The sequence below is a fragment of the Cynocephalus volans genome, chromosome 8 (genome assembly GCF_027409185.1).
Source record: "Cynocephalus volans isolate mCynVol1 chromosome 8, mCynVol1.pri, whole genome shotgun sequence".
NCBI lineage: Eukaryota > Metazoa > Chordata > Mammalia > Dermoptera > Cynocephalidae > Cynocephalus > Cynocephalus volans.
This window is the reverse complement of record NC_084467.1, coordinates 123,328,178-123,347,631: the sequence shown is the minus strand read 5'-3', so window position 1 is coordinate 123,347,631 and position 19,454 is coordinate 123,328,178. Positions and strand designations below refer to the sequence as shown.

The 19,454-nt window shown below is 44.7% G+C and overlaps 1 protein-coding gene and 1 non-coding gene across 2 annotated transcripts in view; both read right to left on the bottom strand.

Annotated features, from left to right (window-relative positions):
• Nucleotides 1-19,454, bottom strand: part of UCK2 (uridine-cytidine kinase 2) — an 81,547-nt gene that overhangs the window by 4,576 nt on the left and 57,517 nt on the right. Inside the window, exons 2-6 of the mRNA XM_063106042.1 lie at nt 15,355-15,514; nt 14,403-14,499; nt 9,523-9,665; nt 3,399-3,496; nt 874-922 (exon numbers count right to left, since the gene is read on the bottom strand). Of these exons, the coding sequence (XP_062962112.1) occupies nt 874-922; nt 3,399-3,496; nt 9,523-9,665; nt 14,403-14,499; nt 15,355-15,514 (547 nt within the window). The remainder of the gene's footprint in view (nt 1-873; nt 923-3,398; nt 3,497-9,522; nt 9,666-14,402; nt 14,500-15,354; nt 15,515-19,454) is intronic.
• On the bottom strand, nt 2,420-2,561 carry LOC134385359 (small nucleolar RNA SNORA66). The gene has a single exon (XR_010024340.1). It is a non-coding gene; the product is annotated as a small nucleolar RNA SNORA66 (small nucleolar RNA).

The following is a 19,454-nucleotide window of genomic DNA, read 5'->3' as shown; positions in this document are numbered from 1 at the left end:
GACAAACCCAAGTTGAGGGCCATTCTACCAAACAGTGGGTCTGTTCTCTTCAAAAACGTTGATGCTATGAAAAACAAAAAAAGGCTGAGGAACATCTCCAGGTGAAAGGAGAATATATCATGTAAGTTTCCTGAATCTGATAACTGCACTGTGATTATAAATGAGAATGTCCTTGATCTTAAAAAATATACAGTGAGGGCTGGCCAGTTAGCTCAGCTGGTTAGAGTGAAGTGTTGTAACAACAAGGTCAAGGGTTTGGATCCCCTTAGCAAACAAAAAGAAAAAATATAGTGAAATATTCACCGCTGTGACTTACTCCCAAACAGCTCAGAAAATAAAGAAGCTTTTTAAATGGAGGAAAATAAAATAAATTAGGGTGAGAAGACAGAGTCCTATCCTACAGATCAACTCTACCATATCATGCTAGTTCAGAGATATTCCTATTTCCCAGACAAGCCAAAACAAAGAAATAAATACAATAATGGTAGCAACCAGCTCCCTTAAGGGCTAACGTGATGGCAGGTTATTCCGAATTTGAGATCAAAGGAAGAAATCTGCTTTTGTTCAAAGGTGGCCTCAGATATAAGGTATCCAAGTGTCATCATTGGGGACTGACAGAAGGTAGCCTACAGCCCTCTATTTCTGCTAGAGAAGTACAAGTATGCATCAGTTGCAGTACATACACGTCCACAGGCCCAGAGGCCTATCCCCAAGGCCACACGTGTAGGTGGCAATGCTTTTCTGGCTCACAATCGCACTCTAGTGGTGCAGCCAGGTCTACAGAGCCCTGTTTATCACCCCATCCTGCTCCAAATTATGACTGACAAACGGCAGAAATTATGCACCACAGGATGACACCCCAGTGGGACTCACCTAGATTATCTGCACCTCTAGGAATTATCACATCAGCGTATTTCTTTGTCTGCAGAGAAAGATATTTACAGTGTGTTAACAGAGGAGTTCATAGACAAACTGCTCCAAGCCCCTCTAGAAGGGAACATTAGTCTTCCTACTACTGATCCCACAGGGCACAACTTGAGACTTCAAATATAATAGTGTTTAAAACTTCACGGTGAAGACATCCAGAAACTTGGGAAAACCAAGGAAATACCTTGTTTAGCTGAAATGTGAATGGAAGAAGGGAGGCAGGAAAATGAGGGATGGGGACTTTTAGCTATCAGTGAGGGAACGTGGTCCAGACTGAGTGGTTAACTCAAAACCAATTCATTATTCAATTTTTAATTATCTACCATGGGTTTTTATCCACTTTATCTACATTATAATCTATCAGCTTTTTCTTGAGTTCTTAATGTTTAACACTGTTTCCACTTATAACCTGCACAGAGAACCTCTTTGAAACCAAACGCATAATTGCTTCTACACCACTAGGGAAAATACGAATGAGAAAAACCCAAACTTAAAAGCGGACTAGTTTGCCTTGGACTTTTACACACGGTCTGAAAGGTGACACTATTCAATCCTGGCACAAGGCTAAATCCAGAAAATGTAATCCCCCTTGACAACCAGTTTCACTGGCTGTTATTACACTATTTAAAAAAAAAAAAAAAAAAAAAAAAAAAGTCAGGCCACAATTAGACACATTCCTTTTTTATTTTTTTAAATTTACTGAGATTTTGTGGACCATTCTACAAATAACTGCATCCTGGAATAAAACCTAAGTTTAGGGGCGACATAAACAATGCCCTAAGTGTGTGCGCATCTTCACTCTGTGCAGCTTCCATGCTCGAACTGTTGAAATGCAGCTGTGTCAGGCCAAACCCTATTGAACTAAACAGACATTTATCAGGTCCAAGTTCTTGGCTTACAGGGGAACAAGCTGGTCTTCCCTGAGTGGCTGGACAGTGGGAACAGCCAGAAACAACTCAGAAAATGTTGGTCCAGAACATTGAGCTCCATTACAACTAGGTTAAGCAGCAGAAAACTGGCAACTGACCCTAACTGATGTCCAATAAACAATTCACTTTGTGTTATTATTAGGTTAAAAAGAGCAGGAAAGGTCCTCGGACAGATAAGTCGATGGGAAGGATATCATGGCTCCTTGGCCTACTCTGACCTCTTCTCAGAAACCTAATCTTGTAGTCCAGTCCTCTCCAGGGCAATGAAAAGTGCATCAACGTTACTCAGACTGACTCAGAAAGTCCACCTGTCCTGATCTGAAGAAAAAGTCAAGTCTATACCTACTAACAGATTTAAAATTAACAAAGACAGTTTGGGACCATATTTTCCCAGGAGAGGAAAGAAGTTCATTATTAGGATAAACAGAGAAATTCCCAAACCCAGCTTTACTCTAAACCTATTCTCAATGCCATCACAGATTCAAGTCTCCTCAAAAGATCTCACCCAAGATCAGGCTAAGTCCCAATCTCTCCCTCCCTCTCAGAGATTAATTTTTTCTCCACAGTGTCCTAGGATAGAATGGGCCACCTCAGTAGCTTCTGAGGCTGATACATTTCTATCCCCACAATTACTTCAGCAAACCTGGTTCGCTTCACTTCTGCCACATCATGCAGAGAGCAGAGAGCTAGTGAACGAGTCTGCACAGAGCTTAATTATAATAATTATAAGGAGTCAGGCATGGTTTGGCCAAACTAGAGAAGACACAATGACTGAGGTAGAGGACTCTCCCGAGTTAAGTACTTCTTCCAAACCTAGGTTCTCTCTCAAGTCTTCCCCACCACAACACACCACACCTTGTCTCTGGGGGCCTTCTTACAACATTCGCCTTTCTGTCTTTCTCAAGAAGCAGAGGGTGCTTCCTTGGCTGAGGACTGCTTCACTAAAAGCTGAGAATTTACCCTCTTTTCCCCCTTCCTTCTCTGAAAGCCACCTCACTAAAGAATTCCCGGCTGCCACAGGAAGGACTCATAAGTCTGTGCCAGGACGGAAGTAAGGAAGTTTATTCCAGTACAGCACAAGTCCAATGGGACTTACACAGGGGGCAAAGACAAGCTGAAAGCAGGGCTCACCTGTGGTGGCAGGAGAGGTTCAAAAAGGAACACCTTGTGGCAGAGCCCTCACTGAACCAACACTCCAATCATCATGGACCTTCTGAAGACCCATCCTTAGATATGACACATCCTCACTGAAGTGTCTCATGCCACGATCACATGTACAACTTGCTGGGAATTAAACGAACAGCTTATGCACTGGCAGGACCCTACAGAGCTACTCTATGAAAGAACAGCAGGACAGAGCTCCTGGAGAACACAGGACGCAAGGGCCAAAGTCTGCTCTCTCTTGGGTCTTCAGAATAGAGACTCACTCAGTGAGAGGAGTGAGATTCAAGCCAGGGAGCTTCATCAACTTACATACCTTTGTATGTATCATTCAATTTTAAATTCTACATTCAACAAAAACAAACCAAGAACAAAACTCACTGGCAAGCAGAATTCCTCAAAGGCAGGCTTGACGAACGTAATGTACTGAGATAAAATCTGTTCCAGGTCCCTCCCTCTTTCGCTGATGTCCCTTAACACTGCAAGAGAAGGAAAAACAAGAATCAAGAAAACAGTTCATGAGCCAATAACGTAACTGTCCTTCATGAGGCAGACCAGGCTCACAAAGCTCCATAGTTACTCTGGATAATTCACAAGCTGGACTCCTGAGAGACTTGACCAAAAGCAGATCAGCAGCAGCTTCAGAAAAAACAAGTTACCTTTTCACATCTTACTATGGTCAAATCCTGCTACGACAAAATGCTCTGGGAAACAAAAGGCTGCCGGGCCAAGGCCAACAGCCTTATTTCAAGCAATACTTGACCCAAACAAAATTTCAGTGTGAAGCAAAAAAGAAAAAAAGCCAGGAAGCCCTAGAGAGCTCGTTATAACACTAAGCAGCCTGGCTCAGAGAGATGGCCAGATGTCAACCTGTCCCCTCGCACTGACTCATCTGTGTTCAGAAGCCCACCAACCTACTGCTGAAGCATCAGCTTGTGATTCCTGGTTCCCACCCATGCTCCCCGGGGATGGAGGGCAGGCAGAGGGTCCAGCTGTGGTGAGCTGTCCCCACATCCCTCAAGCACTGGAGATTTGCAAAGAGAAAAATCACTTCATGAAAGATGAGAAAACTGTGCTCTAGCAAACTGGGGTTGGGGCTATGAGGAAGCCCAGGTGGACTCAAACTCACCGTCTTCTGTTTTCTACCTCCTTGCCCCTGGTCAGTTTTATTCAGGGACTTTCATCACTTTTTTTTAAATAGCGTCTTTTATCCAAAAAATGGAAAGTGGACTGATCATCCTGGTTCTGATGCTGTATACTAACCTCCCTGAGCCTAAGTTCCCATAAGTAAGTTTGGAAGAAGAGTCTCTCAATCAAAGCAGCCCCTCCTTACTGATGTCATTTTAAATCTTATCATCTGAACTGCTTAATCTTCCACCCACACCCAAAAGCTTGGTTGGATCTGTCTACAATCATTTGCAATGGCCCCTCGGCTCCTTCACAACCACTTCTCATTTAACAGACTCAATCGTGGGGTGAAACTCACTATAAACAAATATGGGGAATATCTGTGAGTGAATTTCTGGAAAGCCAGGCCTCTAGATAATTATTATATACACACACACTTGCTTGCATGCACAGTTGAGGGCAGAGAAGGAGGGAGGATGTTACTATTATGATCCAGACACACATGAAGTAAGATGAGAAGGCCAATAAGCTGTCAGGAAGACCACATTCCAGAGAGCTGGGTACTAATGTTACCACCATCAGACCCTTATGCCAGCTCCATGATTTACAAAGTGTTTTTCCACACGAGCCCTGTAATAAAATGGTTGGTCCCTAATGTGTCAGGGCTTGCCTCCCAGGCCCTCCTGACTGCCTGCCCAGCCCAGCAGTTGAGCCTTCTCCAGCCAGGAAATGTTTTCTGCAGTGTTGCAACACCAGGCCTTGCTCCTGCTGCCACCCCAGCAGACCTGCTGGGGAAACCAGCCAAGAAGGAGCCCAAAGGGCTGCCACATCACTCAGCCCCAGAAGCCCTCAGAGCTCATGGTTAATGAGCTCAACACGGCCAAAACACACAGCGAATGTGGCCTCCCATTCTTCACACAAACCCAGATAAAGACCAAAGAATAAAGGAAGCCAGCTCAAAAGGGTATCGGAGCTGGGGAAAAACAAACACATGGCCACAGTAGAGCAGCTTTTACTCACAAGCCTGATGGCCAGTTTCACGAGGCAGGATTTTCACAAGTGCTGAGGCTAAGCACTGTAGGAAGCTTTGTCACTCTCCCAGCGCACACGTGCACGCACACATGCACGTACACACGTACACACACACACTCCTTCATGCAGCCCTCCTACTATCCTCAGCCCAGGCCTCCACTCCCTTGTATCTTGTGGACCAGGTAGCTTCATCTGTTATGTCACTGGAGAGGAGAAACTGGTTGTGCAGAAGGCAGGTGGAGAAGGTGAGTCACAGTGAATCTGCTCTACAGCCCCAAAGCTGCTTCTTGCTCTACTGTTAGTGGGTAAGGGCCTTGGGGGTTAAACTCATCTGGACTTGAATCCTGACCCCAATCACTCCTATCGCTGTGACCGTGGACAAGTTACTTGACCACTTTGACTCTCAGTCTCCTCACCTGTAAGATAAGGACAATAATAGTACCCTCCTCATAAAGTTATTATTTAGGAATACAGGGAGATGTGCATAAAACTCTTCAGCACAGCAGCAGCACATAGTACATGTTCAATAATATGGGTTTCTATGATGAATGCAACAAAAACGGGACCTGGGGAAACTTCAGGAGAGCAACGGCCCCTGGTAGAGCTAATCTGTGCAGCTGGAGGGCGGGCGCCACCAACTCAGGTAAGCCGGCCAGACCCAGCGGGGAGCAGAGCAGTGAATGGAAGGAGTCCTGCAGAGCAGCTGGGGGTGGGGGGTGGGGTGCGGTGTGGGAGGGGGCAGCGGGACACACGCACACATGGAAAGACACAAGTGAAGAGGGAGAAGCAGGGAAGACAGGGAGTTGTCACACTACAGTTTCTGCTCTGGAAAAAGGAAATGATTCAGACATCAGAAACATGCAAAATCAAAAGACACTGCCCACCACTGCTCCCCAAGAGCCTTTGACAAGAATTATCATTTTAAGCAGACCAGGACCCTGCCTTGAGCCAAGGACAACACAGGCCCAGCCAGTTCCCTGCACCGAAACGCCCTGCTCCACAGGCACAGGCAGGAAACAGGGCCAAGCCGAGCACTGAGTCAGAACAAGGTCTTGGCACAAACTAGCAACTCCAGGGACTCAAAACCAGCTCCCCCATCATCACTCTGACCCCAGCACATTTGCTGGGCCAGGGCACGTCCTTCCAGAGGACACAGCAAAGGGCAGAAAGCTGCAAGTCTATCCACATTTCCTGTCTGGCCTTCCACTTCAGCCCTTCCCTATCCAGTCATGCTTTTTCTGGTCAGCCAAGACCAAGAACAAAATTTAGAAAGACCCCCAAAAAGACAATTCTTCAATGGTTAAGTCTATTCACTTTAAAAATTAGATGAAGAGAAACAAGCTACCCTATGGCTAAAGAACAGACTGAATATCCCATAAGGCCCACTGCAGCCCTATGTGAGCCAGGCACAGAGATGATGGCAGGAGAGAGACTAGGTATCAGCAGTCCTGAATCCCCTGCCCCACCCCCTCCCTGTCCCTGCATTTAAGGAGGATTTAGGATAGAGTGCACATAGAGGAAGGAGAAGGCTAGCACTGCTGGCCACCAATTCCCTAGAAGGACAAGGGGTTCCAGCGGGAAAGAGGCAAGTCTCCCCAGGGCTGCACTGCTCAAAGGCAGGTCCCTCCCACACAACAGTCAGCTTGGAATGCAAGGGTGACATGCCCAGACAGAGTGACACACAGACGGGTAAAATCATGGAGCTAACTCAGGTCTCCAGGAATGTTCTCAAGCCCAACAGCTGCTTCTCACTAACCCACCCCTACCCTGCAGCACCTCTACAGAGCACATGCCAGGCTTGGTTTTTGTCCCATGTGGAGAGAGAATGAATTTGCAGAAATAGCACATAGAAAAGTCCCATGAGTCCAGCAGGAGAGTGACGTGCCAGTGGGTGGCATGTGGCGACAGCAGATCTGAAATGAGAAAGCGGCCACGTGCCCAGGCAGCACTGAAGAAGGCAGGGGGTGGCAGAACCAGCCCTAAGAAACCACAGAGAGGGCCACCGTCACTGCAGGGATTGTCCCCTTTTCATGGAAGGGTCCCAGTACAAGAAAGAAAGGGAGAATGTTCTGTTTGACCCACACTGTGATGATGTTTGAATTAGACATCAAGATTCACTTTATTTCCAAGGACATCGTCACTACTCAAAACTTGGCCCTAATTTCCACGCGTCTTCTCACACTTCATGGCTTCCCAAGCATCACTGTGTCCCCGGGACTGAGTTCCACCTGCTGGGCTACTGATTGCATCAGCCTGGTATCACCAGCTCCTGAGGACATGACCTCACCAGACCCACTCAGAGACCCTGACCAATCCTCACAGGAAACACAGGGAAACAGAACAACATCGACTGCCACAGCAGAAGCAGACTTCTGATCTGCCCCACAGATCTCTATCGCCTCCTAACGGGCCATCTGGTATCTTACCTGTACTACCTCTCATCTTCACAACAAAGAACCTGGCAGTGGTAATCATTAGACAATCTTCTAACATGAAAATGAGGTATGAAGAGGTTAAAACACAATTTGTCCGAGATCATACATCTTGTAAGTGGTGAAACCAGGATCTCAGCCCAGTTCACCTGACTCCAAATTTTACTTTTCTCAATGCATCATCCTGCGCCTCTAATTTGGCAAGCTAATGTGGACATGGAGCAGAACAACAAGACCTGGGCTTATGGATTAAGGCAACAAGCCAAGTCCTGTGGCAGAAGCATGGGGGTTGCCAGGCTCAAGCTTCAATAATCTATCCAAAAAGACCATGTAACTCTTATCTGACCACAGTCATGATGCTAAAACAGGCCTGTCTCCCCACACTACCCAGAAAGAAACCCAAGCCTAGAGTGTCACAAAGCTAGCTGGGTGCTCTGCTGGGACTAAATATAGGCCACCCCTTCCCATTCTTCTTTCCATCACAAAATACTCCCTGTCACCCACCCCACCTGTGAGCACAAATGTATCTCCAACCAATAGAGTGTGAACCATGTCACTGCTTAGACAGGCAAAACTCAGCACTTGCCTCTGTCTGTTCTATTGGTTCCATGAACAGCTCTGGCAATGATAGTACTCAACTGGATAAGTTTCATGAATCTAAAAGGGCAGATTACCCAGACGTCAAGGTCAGAAGGCTCTGGGCTGGAGCTTACAAAATTTGGATGTGCCAGTGATTTGCTCTGTGACTAAGAGCTAACCTCAGTATTTTATGTGTCTCCCTCTCTCTTTCACACAGAAAAGACTCAAACTTTAAGTCACCTTTCCTCCCTCCGTTTAGCCACCACCCCCACCCCACTGCCCTTGCTGGGTTAATGCCCTTTTCACCTCTCCCCAGCTCTGTATTCCCTCTCCCACCACCTAACGGCGGCCCTACCTCTAGTCCAGATTAGCAAAACAGTCTCCAAACAGCCTCCCCAGCTACAGTCTTCACTCACATATCCTCGCATCAGAATAGTCATCCAACACAGAGCAGTGGCCTTTTCACCTGCCCTGCTCAGAACCCTGTGGTAGCTCTCCCCTGCCTACCACCAGCCAAACTCGAAGTCTCAATCCCCACAACTTGGCCCCAAGCTACTCTCCGATGTGTCTTTGTACAACCCTCTATATCCTCCAGCCACCTGCCACTCTCGTGACAAGCCATTATCTGTCTTCATTTGAGCTGTGCATCTTCATGGGCTGCTGCGTCATCACCCTACCCCATCACATCTAAGTCCTGACCCCTCTTCCTCCATGAAGTCTCATGATGTCTCTCAGTGGAAGCAAACTCTCTGCTCAGTGTCCTGGAGAGTTTAATTCACAGGTTCAGATCCCCAACCCATGGGCATTTCTGCACCTTCAGCACCATCAGGCGTGGGGCCTCAGCACAGCCCCACACTCCACAGGCCTGCAGGAGGAACAGCCCTGAGCTGGCTAGAGAGAGTGACAAAGCCTGCATGAAGTTTTCTGGAAAATAAAGGGCTAGAGAAGCAGTTTGCTAGGACAAGCTGCCCAGTGCTACAGGCACGGTTGGATTCTATCCCCAGAAGTCCTACAGTGAGTTCCCCAAAATCAAGTCATCTTGATATTGATGACTTTTAGAAAAATCACAAGGAACTAAGCATTTCACCAAACTTTTTTCCAGCAAAACCAGAACGTCACCTTCTTATTTCATCTCAGTGACCTCAGGAGTCTTTCATTATGTGCAACGGTAAGTGACTAATCCCTTCTCAAATGTCACCAAACATTTGGGCAGCAGGATATCCTGGGGCCAAACTGACAGGCCACAACACAGCTGCCCCGGGAAAGTCAAAGCTCCCAGCCCCCTACCCCCAAGGTGGCCGCCAACAGGGCCACCTGAGGCTTCTAGAACGCACCTCTGCGGGAGAGCCGGGTGTCCGCATCTGTATCCACAAAAAGCTTCATCTGAAACAGGTCTCGTACCTCCTGGGAGTAGAAGGCCAGGATCCCTTCAAAGAGCACCACGTCTGCGGGATAGACAGTAACTGTCTCCTCCTTCCTGCAAAGCACAGGACTGATGTTAGCGAGGAAGAGGGGACCAGGAGCCAGAGCCTCTGGCGGGGCTGTCAGTTCTGGTTCCTTCTCCCTCAGACTTCAAGCAGGGGCAAAAGACTTGGACAGCACAGCCTTACAGAGCCTTTGGCCCACCACCGAAAAGCCAGAAGAGGGGCAAAGATGGCTGGAACAAAGGTCTCCCATGCTAGTTCTTCTGAGCCTTCACCATAAACCAGAAATAGAGGGCAGACATCCTCCTTGGAATAAAAAACCTACTGTTGAATGAAGAATAAAGAGACAAAAGCAGATGTGATTTCTTTTCTCTCCTAAGGTGTCTCCAGTAATGCTCTCATGCCTAGCATTTATGGAACCTAACACTCTGAACTTTAAAAAACAGCAACTCACAGTTTTCTCTCAACAATCGCATCCCCCACCCCCCAGTCTTGAGGCAACTGAAAGGAGAGAGAAAAGGATAGAGGAGGAGAGAGAGTGAGGGGAGAAAAAGTTTTGGAAAAGAGGATATAGAAGAGAAAGCATTTGCATGGAAGTAGGGTCCCGAGTTCTGTCTGGTCTGGCACCACCACAAGCTAGTGTGGTGGCCACGGTCAGCACCTAGCTCCCTAGGAGTCCCCTTCCTTATCAATCAGGCAGAGATACACATTACCTCATCCACCTACCCCACAGGGTTGGGGAGCCCAGGGCAGATGTTAGTGCTGGGCCTCTTTCAGCTCTGCCCTGCCCCGACTTTCCCTGTATTCTTAGCCTTTGATTCCATCCTGTAACTACCTTATCGGTGATTCTGTCACCCACTGCCTCCAACTCAAAATTTACTGAAAGGGAAGTAATGATCACTGCAAGGTTTATGACTCACCCTGACTAGCGGATTAGCAAATATTTGTGAATAAAACCAAATAAAATAAATTTTTGAAAAGCTCCTTAATACAATAGTTCTATCGGTACAAACATAGGGAGGGTCAGTAGTAATTGCCAACTAGAGAGGATGCTGTTATTATTTCCCTCCCATAAATACTCTCTGGTTCCTTATTAGATCAGACCCTTGGGGTTGTGCCTGATTTAAGGCAAGCACTGCTGGGATAACCACCAAGTGGCTGAACGCAGGGTGTGCAAGATAGCAGAAAAGGGCCAGGTTAGTAAGATTAGGAGGTTCTCTAGTTCCATAGTATAGCTTGAATGCATATTAGAATCATCTGGGGAGCTTTTAAAAATATTTATACTTGGACCCTCTCTCCCCCGAGGGGCTCTGATTTAATTAATCTGGGGTGGTGCTAGAGCATCGACACTGTTTAAAAGCTCCCCAGATATTTCTAAGTGTAGCCAGGGTTGAGAAGCACCAGCCTATAGGAATGTCAGCTGCCAGAAAACAGGGTATGCTGTTGTGGTTTAGGATAAAGAAACAACCAGGCAGAGCTCAGAAGGGAAGTGGATAGAAAAGACAATCAATGGCTGCGTGAAAGAATGAGCCACTCTAGGCAAATGCCCTACCTACATGGAGGAGAGGGTGGGAGGGCTCTGTTGGGAAACAAAGAGAGTGTGTTTGTGGGATTCCTAGCATTCCATCTGAAAAACACACTGACTGTGCTAGGTTTACATGTACTGACACTACATCAAGTGCTTATCAGGATGACTAAAACTCATAAATACTGAAAAGAAATAAGTGGTATTCCAGGAAGGAGAAAAGAACTGCCTGCTTTGTTACTGATGCCCTAAGAAGTTGGAATTAATCATTTCCCAAGTCCACATGTGGTTCTAAGTGGGAGCAATTTTCAAAACAGCTCAGAGCTAAAAAACATTTATTGAGCAAGTACTAGCCCAGACTGTGCAAGGAACCATACTTGGCATAATACACCATTTAGGAGTTTAGAGTCTAGCTGGGAAGTACCAAAAAGAAACCTAGATTATTAAGTCATATGATATAACTTAACCCCATTGTCTCATTTGGCTTATGGGGAAAGAGAAGACCAGAGAAGGGTATTTGCAGCAAATAGGTGTCTTCTTAATCTTAGTCCAACAAGTTTTCATACATTATCAAAGGCCCATGGGTGGGATGGGATCAGTTAACCCTGGACAACTAGATGCCTAACAAGTGGCCCTTGAGATTTGGGAGGGAGGGTTGCTGTGACCTAGGGTGATCAGGAAAAGTTTCGCAGAAGAGATGGGCTCTGGGCCAATAAAGAATAAGGTTTTAAAATATAAGGTATGAGACATAGCAGGAGAAAAAGTGGAAAAATTATCAGTACTGGGAATTCTGCTGGGGTGTTCTTTGGTTTATACGTAAACTTGATGCAACTCATCCGCATGAATCATCCGCATGAGGTATTCAACCTCCCCTCCCTCATTCCTGACTCCACACTGGTCAAGCCTGACTCTGTCCGCAACCCTCACTTCCACCACTTTATGTCAGGCCCTCATCAGTCTCTCACCTGGGCTACTCCAAAGGCTTCTTCATAAAAGGAGCTGTGGATCCTTTCTTCCTGCCACCAGAATGATCTTTCCACTCCTGTGTTAAAGCCATCTGTAGCTCCTCACTGGCAACACGTTTGTGCCCTAGTCCTGACATCTATCGCCCTTCATGATGAGGCCTGCCTACCTTCCCAGCCTCCTTCTCCTGTCGCTGCCTACATACACCGACCCCATCCCTCCACACCTACCTGACTGCAGCTCCCCGAGAAGCCTGTCCATGCCTATCCTTGAAATGCCTCCCTATCTATCACCTTGAAAATCCCTTTCCCCAACAACTTCCTTCTTTTTTTTTTTTTTAAAGATGACCGGTAAGGGGATCTTAACCCTTGACTTGGTGTTGTCAGCACCACACTCTCCCAAGTGAGCTAACTGGCCATCCCTATATAGGGATCCGAACCCATGGCCTTGGTGTTATCAACACCACACTCTCCCAAGAGGAGGCATGGGCTGGCCCTCTACAACAATTTCTTATCTTTTCCAATACACAGCTTCAACATCACCTCCTCTGTACAACCTACCCTAAATACTCCAGCCTCCTTCCCTGCTTTATACTGTTCCATGGGCTCTTGCCTTAGTTGTCATGCTGCATTTTAATTCTTTAGCTGGTGCTCACCCAAATCTTGGGATGTGGTGGAGCAGACTGTCTCTTGTCAACTTGACAACACCACCACTTCCCTCTGAGGCAAGACTACAATTCCCAGGATCCCATTCCCTATATGGTTCCAGGTTACTTTGCCAATGAAAGACTTAAGGGTCAAAGTGAAGCAACATCCATCATGTTCAGGAGATAGTAACAATGAGACAAGGAACTCTGCAAACATTTCACAAGCTCCCATATTGAGGCTGTGGGCTCAGACGTGGTTGTTTCTTGGACTTTTCCATGAACTCCAGCTTCTGCTCTGGGCCTTGGGCCAGAGTCAGTGGGGACTATTGTCTCTGATTCTCTGGTTTCAGCCTTCCAGGTCTTCGCTCTATCAGCCCCCAACATTTGTGTTAGCCCCAATTCCTATACTAAACCCCTTTATTCTTGCATGTAGTGGTTTGTTTAGGAAAACAGACTGACACAGGAGGTGTGGTGTACAGAATCTTGATCTTTGACTCTCCTGCACAGTAGAATCTGGCCCAGGATAGAGGTGCTTCAGAAGATACTGGTGAGGGGTGAAGGTTAGTACTAGGGCATCTCTGAATTTCAATGAGTGCCTCCCACCCACCCCAGCTTCATCCCCCAACCAAATAATTCCCACATCCTCAAGTTCTGGCTCATAAGAAAGACACAGGATGTACATGTGCTGCATTAAAGGCTGACAGAGATGTGTACTGAAAGAGAATGCAGGGAGATAAAGATTGGGTTTGTAATTATAGGAACATCTAGTAATAAAAAACATGTATGAGATCTAATTCCTCACTTAAAAAAAATTTTCAACTCAACAAAAAATGGGATAAAGGAACCGGGAAGGAAGAATGAAAAGCAGATGGAAGAAACATTCAAAAGAACCTATAGGTAAGAATAACATTTACTACCCCAGAATATAAAAGGCACCACACTTGGTGTGATATACCATTTAGGAGTTCTGTGTTTGGCTACAGCATCCCAAGAGGTTTTATGTTAAAACGAAGACAGAGGGAGTAGAGAGCTCTGCATAGTCCTGAAGGAGCATGGGGGTCTGGCCAGCAGGAGTGCAGTCCTCCAGGAGCCCAGTCCCATCACTCGGCAGGGAGGGGAAGGAGCTGGAAGTCTCACCACTCCTCTATTCCCACTCAGGATCATTAAACTGGAAGCTTCCTGGAGAGGACTGGTTTGATTTGATTGAAAAGCATTCTGGAGGGCTTGGTTCATTCTGAGATCAGCATCCGGTGATCTCAAACCCTCACACCTCTCCAAAAGGTCAAATCCCAGAGAGCAGAAAGAACAGTTTTCTTTGTTGTTCTTCCTGCATCTTTTTTCATGAACAACCACTCAGGGATATGGATCAGAACAAATGTGCAGTCCCTTGCCCAAGCCCAAATCATGAACCTGCTTCAGAGTTAACAAAACATGATGACCAGTCTGTTCCAGGAAGCACCTAGCTGAACTCGCCAGCCCTGCAACCCTACGGTGCATGCTGCAGCCACTGCCCCTCCACTGATAGTCAGCAGTGGCATCAGGCAGGGATAGATCAGGAGCCACAAGTGCAAGAGATGGGGCAGGGGGTCTCAGTACAGACCAGAGATGCTCTGAGTTGCAACAGATGGCAATCCTGGCCCAAAACAGCTCACTTACCGGGAGTGGGAGACAAAGTCATACACAGGGATCTGGACTGTTTTCCCTTCAGTGATTTCTTTGAGTGTTTTGAAGATGAGTTCATTGTCAAAGGCATCTGAAGGAAATCAAACTGTTAAAATGTTTCTACATTTTAAAATGATTTCTCCTATAATCACGCACAGAGCATCCCCACAAAAGGTGCACCACAACCTAGAGAAGCGTATGGCACCCCCAAAGCCAGATTTCTACCCAAAGCAGAATGAAAGCTCCCTGTTTCTCAAAACAGGATGTATGAATGAGTTCTAACAAACTCATTTCTTTTTTTCTCCTTTGACATTCCGTTGCTGGCCTCAGATAGCTCTGTGCTCCCTCCAAGTTCAACTGTTATCTTAGGATTACATGTTAACCTGGAAAGCACACTCATGACTGGGGAGTATAATAGACACTATGCCAAGAAGGTTTGGTTCCAGCAATTATAAGAAGCCCAACCAGCTAAAGGAGCAGTGTGCTAATCTGGGGCTCTCAGGGCAAAAACCATTCAGGCAGCCACCCTGAGCCCTCCATCTCCCTTACTGCTGTCAGTGAGTTCAACACATGTGCCATGTGTACCCATGTATGGGGTGGGGGAGAGTGTGTGACACAGGCTGCTTCAGATCAGAGGAGGTAGAGGGACCAGCTGTGAATGTTCAATCTAATATCTGGGCCCATCTCAAGTCATAGGCTCACATGGAATCACCCTTGTTTAAACAAAGATTCAATCAGTATTTAATGAGCCAAGTGCTACATGAAGCATTTCAAAGTTCCTTCTTTTATATAATCTCCACAATAATTCTGTGAGGTAGTTATCTGTCCCCTATTTTATATTTATACATGGAAACAGACTCAAGAGAGGTTAAGCAACTTCCTCATGGGCAAAACAAAATACTCTCCCTAACCCCAATACGCGCACACCCTTCATTTCCCAACTCACCTGGGTGATCAAAGTTGAACTGGCCCTTCAGGGCTTTGGCCTTCTGCTCTGAGGTGAGAACACGGTAGAAGCTATCCTGGCTCAGGATGACAACCTGCTTCTGGTGATAGTCCACCTCATTCTGTCCCAGAAGCTGCACAATCTTAGCACACACGGAAGACTGTAGGGAGAGAAGAAAACACCATGGAATAAGAGAAAGAAGGCATATGTGGTAGAAGGGAGGGCCAGAGTCTCTGATCTGATGCATACCCCCTAAGAGAGGACTTTAGAAGTTAGAATCCAAAGGCTAGCATTTGTATGATGAATTAGAGGGCTAAGGGAGGAACAAAATACACCTGATGGAAGTCTAGGGTCCTCACAAGTTCCTCCCTCCCTCCCCTTAACACAACCTACTATACTCAGGTGTGTCTGCAGTGAAGGTGGGGGAGGATGGCAGTGAGTTCTACCTCCTCTTCTATAAAAGCCTTTCTCAAAGCCACTGATAAAAGGTAACACTGTCAGTTGGTTAGAGCGAGGTGTTATAACACCAAGGTCAAGGGTTCAGATCCACGTTATCAGCCAGCTGCAAAAAAAAAGGGGGGGGGTAAAAAGGGTAACACTAATTTATGCTGCCTGCTTGTACCCTGGTATAGATACTCAAAAAAGGAAGCAGTAAGTGGAACAAGGACACACTAGGATGTGCTGCTGACAAGCCAAAGGGTTTCAGGATCAGGAAATGACTGTGCATCCATGGGATGTCCCTCAGCCCCTGCACGTCTCTTTCTGTCAACGAAATCAAAGACCACAGCCAGAGAGCTCAGCTGGTTAGCAGTAAGGCCAAGATCACAGCTTTGACCCTACTTCTGTTAGTTACTTTTGCTCTAGTCCATAGCCATGGTCTTCACCCTTAAAGTAAACCAGGTGGCCTTTGCACGAGTGTGCCACCACTTATGAAGTGGTGTGGGACACTAATATCAACAACACCTAAAACAACCTGGCGATATCTCAGCTAAGAATGGAGAAGCCAGTTCCAAATGAACTCAAACCTACATGCTTTGTGTTGTGTTGTTAGTAATACATACCATCTACCCCTTTTCCTCACCAGAATATTCTTTGAAAAAGGAAAATTATAAAAACAAGTGAATTCAAAAGACTGAGGTAGTGAAGTATTGTATTTATCAAATAACTCATTCTTTTTTAATGATAAATTTAAAAATAGGAATATCTATATTACAAAAACTCTAGAAGCCATAACCCAAAGCCTGCTTATGTAGTTGGTTGACCTAATTATAAGACATGAAAGAAAAGAAGAGCATATTTAGAGGTTTCTTGGACTTGATCTTAGAAGACTTACTATTGAACTTATTTTACCAACTGATTTTAACAAAGAAAAACCACAAAATTTTTTCAAGTTACAATTCTTATAAAGTTGTGTATTTGATGTGTCCAAGTACAAGGGAAACTGGCCATTCCTGTTGCACTCGCCAATGCAAATTCAACCATTCTGCACAGTATGTCCTGTTACACAACCAAATAAGGATCTTCAGAGGGGCAATAATATTTTGACTCTGTTAATTATTTGAAAACAATTTCTTCTACTTTCATGACACTTTTGCATATTAACATAGAAAAAGCATTTAAAACTACTTTGGTGGTGCTGATAACACCAAGGTCAAGGGTTCAGATCCCCTTACTGGTGAGCTGCCAATAAAATAAAATAAAATAAAACTACATTGGACTTATTGACTGCAGATTTGCTCCCACTCCCACCCCTAAAAAATCACAGGAAGGCAAAAACTTGCACATGACTTAAACTAGATTCAAAAATGAAAATGCTACAACAAAATCAAAGGCTCTATACATTTATAAACTATAAGTTTTTAAATGCCTGTAGGCCCAAAATTTCCTTTTCCTAACTGGCATCTGTTTCTTACATCGTAAGGTTGTAGGAGAGTCTATACCCATAAGCCTTTACTCATACACAGAATTCCTTCTGGAAGTCCAAAGAAAAACAAAATGAAAAAGAGGGATCGTGGAACCAGTTGAATATAATCTATCTGGTTATTAAAACCATGGTATTTTTTATTTATAGTTAAAACCTATTAAATGTTTTTAATGTAACTAGTAATCCCATCACCACTTAAAAAGAAAAAAAAGCATATTTAAAAGTTGCACTACCCAATTTTGCAGACAATCATTTCCCTTAACCCAGGCAAAAACCTGAACAGAACCTGAGCAATGGCCAATAAAACTGGGTTAACGAACACATAGTAGGTGCAATTTTGAAAAATTAGTCTTTATCACAATTTCTCTTTTTGTTGTTTTGTTTTGGATTTTTAATTATGTTTATTTTGTTTTTTCTTATTTCTTTTAATCACAATCTTGGTCAAGGATAAAGCAAGGCTATTTTCTTGGTCATAGTTGCATGTCTCTGTCCTGTGTTTTCAAAGACCTGGCTGGTGATCCTTCTTTTCTGCAAACACCACCACTGATAATAACAGCTGACACTGTAACTGATTACTGAGTAGGTGGCAGGTCATGCCAAATGCTCCATTACAACCACCCTTAGAAGTCACTTGTGCTCCTCTGTAGGTGGGGGAACCCAGTTAAATGACTTACCTACAACCATACAGTCCTAGCTCCTCTTTACCTCATCCTAAAGGTAGAAAGAAATCCCCCAAGGCAGAAGAAACCCTTTATCATCCAGGAGGACAGAAATACGACTGCATGAATAAGCTGAGAAACACCTGCCTCTAATTTAATCTAGACTTTTCAGGTGTTTTCTTCCTCCTAGACCATATTAGAAATGGGCCCTAAAAAATCTATATAACTGTTGGATCTGGGTGACAGATACACAGGAGTTAGTTACACTATTCTCTCTAATTTTGTGTAGGTTTGAATTTTTTAGATGATAGGAAGGCAGGGAGGGAGAGAGGAGCCGTACATGGGATCCACTCTGCCATGAGTATCTTTACCTCACTTAATGCTGCCCAGCTCTTTAGATCTCTTTGCTTTCATTTCAGTGTTCCCCTTTTCCCTAATCCTGCTCCCCTCCCCAAAAGGATGAAATGGAGCTTTAAGGTATCATCTTGTTTCCTTAAGAAAAGAAATAATTCCTCTAATGAGTGAATTAAGAATGCAGGAAAGCATGAACGAGACTATAGAAAGCTAAAAATGGGACAGGATGCAATTATGATGGTGGGCTAATACTTAAAATAACTAAAGTAACAAAAAGACAAATACTGTGTGGTTCCACTCACATGAGCTGGGTAAAGTAGTCAAATTCACAGAAGCAAAAAGTTGAATGGTGGTTGCCAGAGGCCAAGGAGATGGGGAAATGGGAGTTATTGTTTAATGGATGTAGTTTCAGTTTTACGTGATGGAAAGGTTCTGGAGATTGGGTGTCCAACAATGTGAATATACTCAGCAATATTGAAACATACACTTAAAAAAAAAAAGAAAGAAACATACACTTAAAAATGGTTAAGGTGGTAAATTTTATGTAATGTGTATTTTACCAAGATATTTTTTGTTATACAAAGAGCCTAGTTTCTTTCTTTCCTTTTTTTTTTTTTTTTTTTTTGCGACTGGCCAGTACAGGCATCAGAACCTGTGACCTTGGAGTTATAAGTGCTCTACCAACTGAGCTAACCAGCCAGCCCCTATATGGTATTTTGAAGATACTATCTCATTTAATTCCATTACAAGATATTATTTTGTCTTTTTTTTCTCTAATGAGGAAATTGAAGCTTAGAGAATCAATCAAGTTAAATAATTGATCACGGTCACAGAGCTGAGTCTCAAACCACAGATCTTCTAACTCCAAATGCACAATTCTTTTCACTATTCCAGAACTGAAGGAGCTTTGTCATCTGCCAAAATGTTCTCCATAAATTTACTCCCCTTCTGGAGAACAATGGTAGGGGAAGGGAGATAGGAAGGGAATTGGTTAGAAATATAATATTGTTTTGTCCCACTGTATCATTAAAAGCAACATTTATGTTAAAAGTTTCATACATCTAAAGATAGTGATCTGTATATCAAAAATAAGGTAAAAGTCCACTAAAAAAAAAAATCCAAAAAAACCTGTTCTCAAAATTTTTATTATGCTCAAAATAATC